The 12,774-nt window shown below is 41.0% G+C and overlaps 1 protein-coding gene across 1 annotated transcript; it reads left to right on the top strand.

Moving 5' to 3' along the window:
* Positions 1–2,179: 2,179 nt before the first annotated feature.
* spry4 (sprouty homolog 4 (Drosophila)) lies at positions 2,180–6,895 on the top strand. Its single transcript, XM_056446509.1, has 2 exons — positions 2,180–2,358; positions 4,546–6,895. Exon 2 carries the CDS (start codon positions 4,592–4,594, stop codon positions 5,522–5,524), a length of 933 nt encoding a protein of 310 aa, XP_056302484.1. The 5' UTR covers positions 2,180–2,358; positions 4,546–4,591; the 3' UTR covers positions 5,525–6,895.
* Positions 6,896–12,774: the final 5,879 nt, after the last annotated feature.

Raw genomic sequence — 12,774 nt, 5'->3', positions numbered from 1 at the left:
TTTCCTTGCGGTAAAGTTGGTCTTTTATTCTCACATTTGTTCATTTTGATGGTCTATATTGTTGTAACACTTTATTTTGATGGTCCATTTGAGTATTAGTAGACTGTCTGCTTAATATCTGTTGATACTGCTCCCTCAACAGACATTTAACTGACTACAAGAAACTTTGCAAGTACATGTCAACCTACTCTAAAACTAAACCTAACCCCAACCTAACTACTTATAATCTAAGGAGAATTAGTCGGCATGTAGATGCAATGTAATTTAAATTCAACAAACAGCCCTACTGAAAAAAACATCTTATACCAGCCTAGGCTGGTTGGCTGGTTTTAGCTGGTAGACCAGGCTGGTTTTAGAGGGGTTTTGGCCATTTCCAGGCTGGTTGCCAGCCATTTCCAGCCTGGTCTTAGCTGGTCAGGCTGAAAAATGACCAGCTGAAACCAACTTGACCAGCCTAACCAGGCTGGGAGCCCAGCTAAAACCAGCTTAAACCAGGCTGGTCAAGCTGGTTTTATCTGGTTTTAGCTGGATTTAGCTGGTCATTTTCCAGCCTAACCAGCTAAAACCAGGCTGGAAATGGCCAAAACCCCTCTAAAACCAGGCTGGTCAACCAGCTAAAACCAGCCAACCAGCTTAGGCTGGTTTAAGCTGGATTTTTCAGCAGGCAGACCATCAAAATAAAGTGTGACCATATTGTTTACTGCTACTTTGAATATTTGTATGCCAGTTTGACTTGAAAACAACATTAGCACTATTTAATTGACTGTGAACAGTGTTGTACTTTGATAGGATTATCGGCTGGTAATATGATTTTCCTATTTAGTAGTATTTACAAATAATACTTTTCTGAAGATATATTATTAAGGAGATTGTCTTATATATAATATATATTATTAAGGAGAGGAGTGTGCGAATATAAAACCAACTTTACCTCAGTAAATGATTTAATAAACAAACAAACCCTTTCTAATTGATTCAGATAGGCATGCTAGCACAGAACCCTTTGTGTATTGGTGTTACAGATGTTAAATGGCCCCATTTGATAATCCTGGTTCTCAGTTTGTGGTCATGTGCACCAAATGGAAACCACTGAATACAGAAAGTGCTATGTTTAGCTCTGTCTCTTCCCCTCAGGTTTCCATCTAATCAATACCGAATGCGATATTTTCTAACAGATACAGATTAGGGCGGTATTTTCAAGAGCTAACACTGAAATTCTCTCCTCTAAATTTAGCACATCAAATCATCGTGATTGGGTTTTAATACGAAAGCGGATGTTGTCATGGAAATGTGTGCTAATGTTTGAGGCTACCCATTAACATTTGACAGCGTTAGTCAAGCCACAAGCTGGGAATTAGCTGTCCGCGTGGGGGAAGGGCAGACAGGGGGATGTTAAAAAGGAAATTCACACACATTTCCTCCTAGTGGGATCGTTACAAATCGACAACATCCTGTTCTTTTGTTGGTCCTGCATGACCTCATGCTGCTGCGTCATAAACGCGTTGTGTGTGTGTGCGCGCGCGTGTGTGTGCGCTCCTCCGGTGGGTGAGCTCAATCAAATTGGAAATGGGGAATCAAACGCATCCCTTAAATCAAATGGAGACTGTATTTAAACATGACCTGTTTTCTGAGCACTCGAAATAAGGATAAAGTGCACGCCGGTCGAGGTTTACAAATTAACCCGCGATGATGAAACTCGGAAGTGTTTTTTTTTTGTGAATTAAACGCTTTCTGGCTTCACTTCCAGGCATTTTTACATTCCTAGTGCGTCATGTCGAGTAATAACAGATGAGCAGCTGTGCTCGGTAAACACGCTGTTGCTTAACATTTTCTTTTCGAAATGAGGAAATGATCGATTTCCCTGCCAAAGCAGGTCAGGCGGCTTTCAAGACGACACACATGAAACAGGCAATGTATTGAAAAGACGAATTAAAGCAGTTGTAGCCGCCTTCTTCATGTAATCCGCTTTGACATTGCCCTTGTGACGAGAAGCCCCCATTATTCCATTCATGAAATCTCGAAATGGCGCATGCGCAGTGCGATCCGGATTTCTCCCATTCATAAAAGTGTAACCCCCGAGTCGTAATGCCCTCCCATTCACAAAAAAAAAAAAAAAAATCTGTCAAAGCATCTGCGCAGTACGTTTCTTACCCTCCCATTCATAAAAAGCCATTTCCCTCATGTAGTTGCAACATCGTATGTAGAAGAGTGTGTCCTTACTGCAGTGCACATCGCGCGGATAGACGTCCGCTTTTACTTCGTGGCTTCGTTTGGATCTATCTGTCTCTCTTTTTGCCACTGGAATATATTGCAACGATCTGTTCATCTGAGAAGGAAATGATCTGCTTTCGAATGCAAGTGAGTTTTGGAAATCTATTTCATTAAAATAGATATGCGTGCGTGTTTATATATATATATATATATATATATATATATATATATATATATATATATATATATATATATATAGATAGATAGATAGATAGATAGATAGATAGATAGATAGATAGATAGATAGTTTATAATAATACAATGCAAATGCGCTATACCATCTTGTGTCGAATCCAGTAGTTTCTGGTTTATCACAAAGCGCCGATACAGCCGTTCTTTAGCAACGCTTTGAAGGTGTATTTGTGCCTCGAGTAAATATTTAACCACGAACACTAACCACGACAGGATCGTGGGTGACTTAACACTAAAATGCACACGTCTAACATACGCGTATTCGAGGTTAAACGCATACACGTCGCTTCATTTGATCGGGGGAACGGACAGTCGTGTTGCGTATCACGATTCTGTGCGCGCGCGTCGCGTTTGTTCGCGTTCTGTTGTATATAATCGCGTGACGCTTCACTGCAGCTCGCGCATATAAACCTTTAGAAGTGCTTTATAGTGGGTATAAACGGATGTTAGTTAGTGTGTCGTCGCTGTAGAATATGTCCTGGGTGTTTTCTGATCAAGTAGCCTACATTTAATATGACCCGTCTCGCTTTTGTTTGCTTTTAGTCTGCTTTGTGTGGAACTGTAGTTGAGGCAGCGTCGTTTTAGACCACACCGCAGTACTCCAGAGGCTTCAGAGCTGCTTATAAGACAATTCAAGCGATGACATTTAAGTATATCTCGGAAAATTCACGCAACAGGTTGATTTTCTCTTAAATGCAGCTGTTATCAAACACACGGAGACAGATAAGCTGTGGTCATGATGTCCAACAAAAATGTTACACTGGATTAAACGCTTGAATAACGTCCAGTGAGTCGCGTTTTGCCTAGTCTGGCTTGTAGTCGATCGTACAACATAAATTTGTGCATCTTAACTTCGAGGTAATGTCTTCTGCTTGGTTTATTCACAATAAAAAAAAAAAAACATAACAGTATTACAGGCATGTAGTCAAACTAATGCTAATACATTTGAGCTGAATGAAGATTTACATGATCTCTCTCTCTCTCTCTCTCTCTCTCTCTCTCTCTCTCTCTCCTTTTTTACGCTTGTAATATTTAAAGGAATAGTTCACCCCCCCAATAAAAAATAATAATATCACAATTCACTCAACCATCACCTCTCACAAACATGTGTAAGTGTCTTCATCTCTCACCCGAACACACACATTTCGAAAAATGTCGGAAACCTGTAACCACAGTTGTTTTTCTTACTCTGAAAAATAAATGGTTTCAAGCTTCTAACATGTTTCAAAATATCTTCCTTTGTCTTCATCTGAAAAAAAAAAACTGTGATCACTTGAGGGAGAGTAAATACTGAGCAAATTGTTAGTTTTGCATGAACAATCACTTTACAAATCATCCTTATTCTTATTATTTTACACTGCATATCACTGATTTAGATGAGCTTGCATTCCTAGCATTTAGATGATCTGCAATAAAGCGAGATTTACAGTAACACGTCTTTTTTTTTTCGTTCAAGAGCACACACTTTACTGTAATTTATCTAAAATGACAGAACGGACTTCATTACAGTCGAGGAGAAAACAACACGTGTTAGCATTTATTTTTTAAAGCTTTAATTGGTAAATGACCACAGTATATATTTAGTTTATATTGGTGTAGTGTTCAATACCTATAATACCACATCAGGTATTACTCAAGATGCCATTTTTTTACAGAGTCACGTCAATCTATATTCTCCACGTACGCTCTATATGTATGGAATGAGCTTTAAAATATACCACATGTGAAATCTGTACCATCTATCGCTATGTTTAACAGTATTTTAAAGTCTGGCTATTTTGATGTGTGCACATGTTTTAATAATTGATTAAGGTTTATATTATTTTTGTGTGTGTCTATGTGTTGCGATTTTCATTTTTCTGTAACTCTATGCTATCCAACTGTATCTAACTATGCCATAGGCTGCCTGTCTTGACCAGGACTCCCTAGTAGAAGAGATGTATTGTATCTCAATGGGATTTTCCTTGTTAAATAAATAAATAAATAAATAAATAAATAAATAAATAAATAAATAAATAAATAAATAAATAAATAAATAAAGCGAGATTTACAATAACACGTCATATTTTTGAATCGTTGCAGGAGTGCTAAATGCTGAGCTCTGGTATATGAGGAACACGACCTACAGATGGAGTCAAGGGTTCCTCACCACATTCCCGGCGTCTCCTCCTCCATCATGGTGCAGCCGTTACTGGACAGCCGCGTTCCCTACGGACGCCTCCAGCACCCGCTGACCATCTACCCCATAGACCAAATGAAAGCTTTGCATTTGGAGAACGACTACATCGACACCCCTGCTGTGATTTCACAACAGCCACCGAGCCACAAGGCAAACCCCAGGGGCCAGGAGGTCCTGCTGGGAGCCCCACACCATCCGAATTTATCCCGCTGTGAGGTGCCAGATGCCACCACGCACCCCTGGATCTCCTTCAGCGGTCGGCCCAGCTCCATCAGCAGCAGCAGTAGCACGTCTTCAGATCAGCGGCTGCTGGATCACGCAGCTCCTACTCCTGTTGTGGATCCGTATACATCCGGAAATTCCCACGGCAGGACCCTAGCTGCGGAGCAGCCCAAGATACTGAGCTCCAAGAACATTAAGACACTGGCAGCCCTGCCTGAAGAGAAGAAAAAGCACGTGCTGCTGTGCGAGAAATGTGGGAAATGCAGATGCACTGAATGCACGCTGCCCCGAACCTTGCCTTCTTGTTGGGTTTGCAACCAAGAGTGTCTGTGCTCCGCACAAAACCTAGTGGACTCGGTGACTTGCATGTGTCTAGTCAAGGGGGTTTTCTACCACTGCACTGATGAGGACGAGGAAGGCTCCTGCGCAGACAAACCATGCTCCTGTTCGCACTCGAACTGTTGCGCACGCTGGTCCTTCATGGCAGCCGTCTCATTGGTTCTCCCCTGCCTAGTGTGTTACTTACCTGCCACTGGCTGCGCCAAGCTTTCGCAGAAATGCTACGATGGCATCAGCCGCCCAGGATGTCGATGCAAAAGCACCCAATCCTGCAAAGTGGCAGAAATCAAGTCCTGTCAGCTAGAAAAACAAGCCTCGTGATGGTTTGCAGGACCTTCTTCCCAAAATCATGGTACTTAAGGTGTTGAAATCAGTAGCAATGTTTGACTGAACCGAAGGGCACAAATGATCATTTCACGTACACGAAGAAGATGTTTTCTTCTCCTCACGATGGTTCCACGTATTAGCCTCTACTAAAGGACCTTGCTAACACCGAATGCTGCATTTTAGTCTGTTTAGAAAAGATCTCTTGTTTATTTTCTCTTTGAGAAACCACCCATTCAGAAACCTTCTCCACTTTGGCAATCCCTCTCCGGATCTGGCGCTGCGGAAGAAAAAAATGACAGTGAATTCCAAGCTGATAACACATGTCACAATCAAAATAACCAGACTTCATCTCTGTGCACAGTGCATTTACGAGCTTGTTCTAGAGCTTTTATTTCTTGTGTTGTTGGAAACGCAAACATGGGAGGTGATTGTGTGTCACTGAAGGATTCCGAGTTCCCATTGCGAAAGACGCCGTGTATCCGCGTGGATGTTTTCAATCTTCTGTGGGGGACTGAATGTTTGTTTTTTTTGATGGCTAATAGGTGAAAAAGCTTTCGTGAGTCCCTTTGACATGCCATAGCATACTTCCATAATGATTCTTCCAAATGTTTAGCGGTTCAGTTCCTTGTATGACCTCAGGGATCATCAGTTTATCTGAAATTACATGTGAATTCAGCTTGGAACGAGTTTGGTGACCGTATAGCAAGGACATTCATAAGCTACGAGGGGAGCTGCGCCAGCAGTAGTTGTGGGACAAGCTATAAAGTTAGCTTAATAAACACGCCAATCACCATGATAACGAGGCAAAAGCACAGTATTATGTACAGTAGATGTACAAAGTGTTTCACTGTAGATGGAAGACAAACAAAACAATTCTCTAGTTTACTACCGCTACCAAACATAACACGTGCCCTAGTATCAAACTGCTCTATTTTTGTCATGTGTATAGAGACTTTGCCAAAGGAGTGCACCGTGGGGTTTTTAGTTTACTCGAGTGGGCATGCGTTGTTGTACTCTAGCCAATTAGTAAGCTCTTTAAGGTACGGTGCTCACTTCCCAAGATCCCTAGAGGGCACGAAGGGAACGAATAACGTCTGCCTTTTTTAACCCGCAAAACTAGGACCTCGCTGGTCTGTATTTTCACATATTCCAACATTTGCACAAATCCGAAAAGCAGAAATACACTACTGTTCTTAGTCTTGAATGTATAAGGCTAGGGTATACGTTTGCAAACTAACCCGCCGTGGATAGCGTACGCATATAGCTGCATTGGGAAGAGTTGCAAATGTACCATAGATTATGTTTTTCGTTGTTGACCTATGCAGGTTACACGTTCTTGTAAATAGCCATCCAGAAAAAAAACTAGCTATCTTAAAAAAATAAAAGTGTCCTGAGAAAATTGCATGGTACCGTTTAATTACGATTCAGTACAAAAGTATATAAATGAATTATTATAAATATATATATATATTTTTTTTTTCGAGAGAGAGGGGGGAGGGGGTTGGGGTCATGTGGCTGTGGCGTAGAAAAGCGGAGGCGCTAGGTATTTCAATTACAAGCACTTGATTTAGAAAAGTGTGCCAGGCAATAAAAATACCTCTGTTAATGCTAGCCATGCCTCATTAGCACGAGAGAGGCAAGGCTAATCCCGGTTCCTCCTGAAACTGTAGATCTTATCGAATCCGCTGAAGGAACGGCATTTGGTTTTTTGCTTTCCCCTCCTTCCTCCTAAAATGGTGCAACATCTTCAGGGCTTGATTGACATATACAGCTGCTGCGCGTGAACGTGTCTGGGAGGAACAGGGATCCCTCTCAAATAACATTCCAGTCCATCCTATTTGGTGTTTTCTTTTGCTTTTTCTCTTATTTTCCATCTTTCACACTTCTCTTTTGGTTATAAAGAACGATACGGCTATAAAACGGCTGCGCAGAACTTCCTTTTTAATCCACCATCATCTATAGGAGGTCTATTTGTGGTACAGTTTCTCGGTCAGCGGAAACCCATGTTGCTTTTGACTTTTTAAGCTGCCTTCCAAACTGGGCTTGTACTCTCTGCGTTTCTTTTTCTGCCTTCATTGTTATTGTCGAGGATTAAAGAGAAGAGCAACGTGCTTTTGTTTTGTTTTAAAAAAATAAGCAAAAAGGAAAAAAAAAAGTACAAATCTCTCACACATATGAAAATGTCCCTTTATAGATATATTTATTTTGAAGTTCTATTTTATATAGTATTTATTTAGATGCCTACTTTTGTTTGTGAATAAAAAAAGCTTATGTCGAAACGGAATGTACATTGAAAATCGGAAAATATATATATTGTTAAATATACAACCGTGTCTGCGTGTGTTGTGTCTTCAGTGTCTCTGGAAATCATTTACAGCAAGTCTTAAAGAGATTTACTTCACCCCAAAATGAAAATGAGTTCAACGTTTACTCACCAGCAAGACTTTTATGAGTTTGTTATTTATTTCTGTTGAACACAAATGAAAATGGGGCGACTCGATGGCTGACTGTGGCCTCCCTGCAAGATGGTCGCTGGTTTCCCAGCTGGGCCGGTTAGCGTTTCTGTATTCTCCCCATGAGTTTCCTCCAGGTGCTCCGGTTTCCCCCGCAGTCCAAACCAGGGGTGCCCAAACTTTTTCTTATGAAGGGCCAAAATCCAAACTTGATTTAGGGGACGGGCCGAAGGTACATATGCTAAACCAGGGGTCACCAAACTTGTTCCTGGAGGGCCGATGTCCTGCAGATTTTAGCTCCAACCCTAATCAAACACACCTGAACAAGCTAATCAAGGTCTTACTATGTATATTTGAAACACCAAGGCAGGTGTTTTAAGGCAAGTCGGAGCTAAACCCTGGAGGGATACCGGCCCTGCAGGACCGAGATTGGTGACCCCTGTGCTAAACTATTATATTAAAGCTGCCAAAGTCATTTCCTAACTTATTAATATTGAAAAGTAAATAGAAAAAAATATTTATAAATCATTTAATAAGCATCAGCATCTAGTGAATACATTATTCGTTAAGCAGTAACTCTATATTAATAAATGTTAGTAAGCAGTTTATAATTGCATCTACAAATGCTCTATTTTTGACTTAATTATAATAATAATAAAATAATAATCATATTCTCATACTTTATTAATGATTCATTACTAAATTAAGTATTGCATTACTTACAAACCAGTTATTTAAGAATAGTTAATGTTTATCACTCAGAATGCGTTAGTAAATGATTAATAAACTATTGAAATCTTCATTTATTCAGACATACACTACACTAATAGTTAAGTTGTATGTTAATAAATGCTTTATTAACTTAACTTTATGCAGTTGTGTGACCTAATCTTAAGTGAGGGCAGTTTATGCTTCATGAATCACTTATAAATGACAATGGCTCAGTTATATTCTATAAAAAGACTTTAATAATTAGAATTTATTACAGTTTATAATGAACTTCTTACTGTAACGGATCAGAGAGGAGACAAAGGCGGATTAAATAAAAGAATGGATATTTAATGATACTTAAACAAGGTAAAAGAGGATTATTCAGAACAGAAATACCATCAATACCATCATTATAAAAGAAAAAACAAACAGAACCTAACTTCGGGTGATAACCCTGCTGAAAAATCCAGCTTAAACCAGCCCAGACTGTTTGGCTGGTTTTAGCTGGTAGACCAGGCTGGTTTTAGAGGGGTTTTGGCCATTTCCAGGCTGGTTTTCAGCCATTTCCAGCCTGGTCTTAACTGGTCAGGCTGGAAAATGACCAGCTAAATCCAGCTAAAACCAGCATGACCAGTCTGGTTTAAGCTGGACATAGCTGGTTTTGGCTGGGCTCCCAGCCTGGCTTGGCTGGTCAAGCTGGTTTTAGCTGGTCATCACCCAGCCTGACCAGCTAAGACCAGGCTGGAAATGGCTGTAAACCAGCCTGGAAATGGCCAAAACCCCTCTAAAACCAGGCTGGTCAACCAGCTAAAACCAGCCAACCAGCTTAAACTGGCTTAAGCTGGATTTTTCAGCAGGGAAATGAAACAAGATGATTCCGGTGGAGGTAAACACAGTTCAGGATTAATGGGAGGATGCCAAACGGGAGGACAGACAAACTGATGTGCAGGCAGACAAGCAGACAGGATACAATGACAGGTAAGTGCTATGTAGCTTAAGAAAAAAAGAGTCCTGGTACTAACAAGTAGATCCAGCCTGATCTCACGAGAAAACGTAAGTATTTTACGTTGTACGATTTTAAAAAGGAGGCATGGCACCTAACCACACCCCTTAACCCAACCGTCATTGGCGGATGAGCAAATCGTACTAAATTGTACGAATTAGATCGTACGAATTCGCCACTAAATCAAAAAGTTACGAATTGCCGTGAGATTGTGTTGGTAAATCAAACAGCGAGTGAGTGAATGTTCCAGGCTTATATAGTGTGAGCTAGTGATGAGCAATAGGTGAAATTGATTATTATTCTGGTGATTGAGGCAGTGCAGGTGCAGTGAATGAATCTGACGGTCCGGAAGGATTCCTGACACTTACTATTAAAACATAAACAAACACATTTATAACACAATGTTGTTCAATGCTTAATACACGAGTTCAGCTGCGTTTGCCTTGATTTGCTCGTCGATGTCTTATGTATTATCCTATATCCTATGAGCGACAGTATTTACATATTTAAAAATCGGATTCATTTACAACATTTAATTGAAACATTTCATTTCAGGTGACTTTTTTTTGTAACTCAACAATTTAACAACAAACAAACAAACAAATAAACAAACAAAAGGTTATGTTAAATCAGAAATGATGATCTCTGTTGAAGGCATTTGGTGCAAACTTTATTCTAAATATCTTCTCAGATGGGGTGGCGGGTCAACTTAAAGGTTACAATGGGCCAACTTTGGCCCGTGGGCTCTACTCTTGGTATCTCTGGTCCAAACACATGCGCTTAAGGTGAATTGAATAATCTAAATGGGCCATAGTGTATGAGTGTGAATGTGAGAGTGTGTATTGTGTACTGGGTTGCAGATGAAAGACATCCACTGCGTAAAACATATGCTGGATAAGTTGGTGGTTCATTCCACCGTGGTGACCTCTGATGAATAAAGAGACTAAGCCGAAGCAAAATGAATATATTTTGAAGAATTTTGCTAACAGTACTTACATAGTTGGAAAAGGAAATAGTATGGATGTCATTGTTTACTGATGTGTTTAACAGAAGAAGAAAACTGAAACTGGTTTAGAATGGCTAAATGATAAATAAATCATTACCAAATTGTATTTATTTATTTATTTTGTATTTATTAAGTTGGTTAATTTACTCTCTGTCATTTAAAAAAATAAATAGAGTTATTTTTGCCGTAGAAACCCTAACAGGGGTAGCCAATAAATAATCAGAGATTATATATAATCAATAGACGTGACATATTGAGAAATACTGTTATTGTGTGGGCGGCATGGTGGCTAAGCGGTTAGCACTGTCACTTCACAGCAAGAAGGTCCATGATTGTTGATGAACATGGTCCATGATTGTTGATGAACATACGCTATACTAGTTATTGCACAAAAACATGCAGTTAGAGTCAAACACTTCTAAACAGTCAACACCACGCATATTTCTCCACAATTTAAGGTGTCGTGAACCATGTTGGGTTTGTTTCTTTAAAAAAATAATTGATTACTAATTACATCATTATAAATGTATTTAAATTAGTTACTTTGTTTGAATAGTAACTTATTAACTCAATAGCCGCGTTTCCACTATCGCGCCTAAAGCGAGCGAGCCAGGGCGAGCCAAGGCCAGTCGCGTTTCCACTATCACTTCCGGGGCGTAATCGGGCCAAAGCGGGGCTTCCTTGGGGCCAGCGTCCGGCCTTTTCCGGCCCGCCGAATACCTTAGGCCAAGGAGGGCCAACTGGGGCTTCGGGGCGGGGTTACGTACAAAGGCGGAGTTTTCCTGTCAGGTAAAGAGGAGACAAGATGCTTTCTTCCCTTACATTTGTTTTGCTATCGCGCTTGATCAACTCACTAAGAAGAAGTAAAAAGTAAATGCCGCCGAACTCGAATGTCCTTATCCAGGGATCGCTGTCTCGCCTTACACCAACAGACCACAAACAGTAAAAAAGCAATCGCTTCGGTGTTCTCCATCTTCCAGCTCTCGTAGTGATGCCAGGTTGTGTTTGTGGTTATAATTTGAGTTTTTTGTTCCCGCTGAAGTGGGCGGGTTGTGTGACGGGTTGTGTGACGTTTGATTCGGGGGACGTTTTGGGGGCGGTGTTTGCGTGACGCGCTGCCAGCAACTAGCCCGACAGTGGAAACGCGACATGATTTCGGCCTCATTTCTCAACCTCCCGGGCTACTGGCCCGGCCTGGCCTGATTAAAGCCCTGGCTCGCACTGGCCCGATAGTGGAAATGCGGCTATTGACTTAAATCTAGGGCCAGACGGAATCTGCGGACATTTTTTGCCATTTCTGCTGAGAATTTTGCTAAAAATCTGCGGATTTCATATATGTCGGAATAGTTATCGGTTCATTCTGCTGTGGTGACCCCTGATATATAAGGGACTAAGCCGAATGAATGAATGAAATTTTAAAGTTTTTGACTTTTTGGAGTAAAATGAAAATGTAAAAGGGTCCATAAAGACCTGAACGTTCTCCTATAGCGTCTCACCCTGGCACCCGCTCTCTCTGAAGTCATGTGGTCTAGCGTTTGGCACTATGACTTGGGCTTGCATGCGCATTTCCGAAGTGAACTCATCCACGCTGTCTTGATTCAAGAAAACGTCCGTCTGCAGATGACATACTGCAAAACTCCTGAGCACATCTGCTGCTGTACTCATTCCCTCCCCGCGGCTTCTGCTTCTCGAATATGAATGCAGAGAGAGAGAGAGAGAGTGAGAGAGAGAGAGAGAGAGAGAGAGAGAGAGAAACGCAGTGATTTGCAGGACGGGAGGGAATTTAGGAGCTGAGCGGTTGGTGAAACTTTCTCTAGTTCATGTATGTGCGAGCAGAAAAGCTGGGGTGAAAGCTAGAGAGTTCACTTTTGTCACACTTTATTTTGATAGTCCGTTACATGTGGTACAGGTGAATTGGGAAGGCTAAATTGTCGGTAGTGTATGGGTGTGAATGAGTGTGTATGGATGTTTCCAAGAGATGGGTTGCGGCTGGAAGGGCATCCGCTGCATAAAACATGTGCTGGATAAGTTGGCGGTTCATTCCGCTGTGGCGACTCTGGATTAATAAAGG

The sequence above is a fragment of the Danio aesculapii genome, chromosome 21 (genome assembly GCF_903798145.1).
Source record: "Danio aesculapii chromosome 21, fDanAes4.1, whole genome shotgun sequence".
Lineage (NCBI taxonomy): Eukaryota > Metazoa > Chordata > Actinopteri > Cypriniformes > Danionidae > Danio > Danio aesculapii.
The sequence above is the reverse complement of the archived record's forward strand: the minus strand, read 5'-3'. Positions and strand labels throughout refer to the sequence as shown.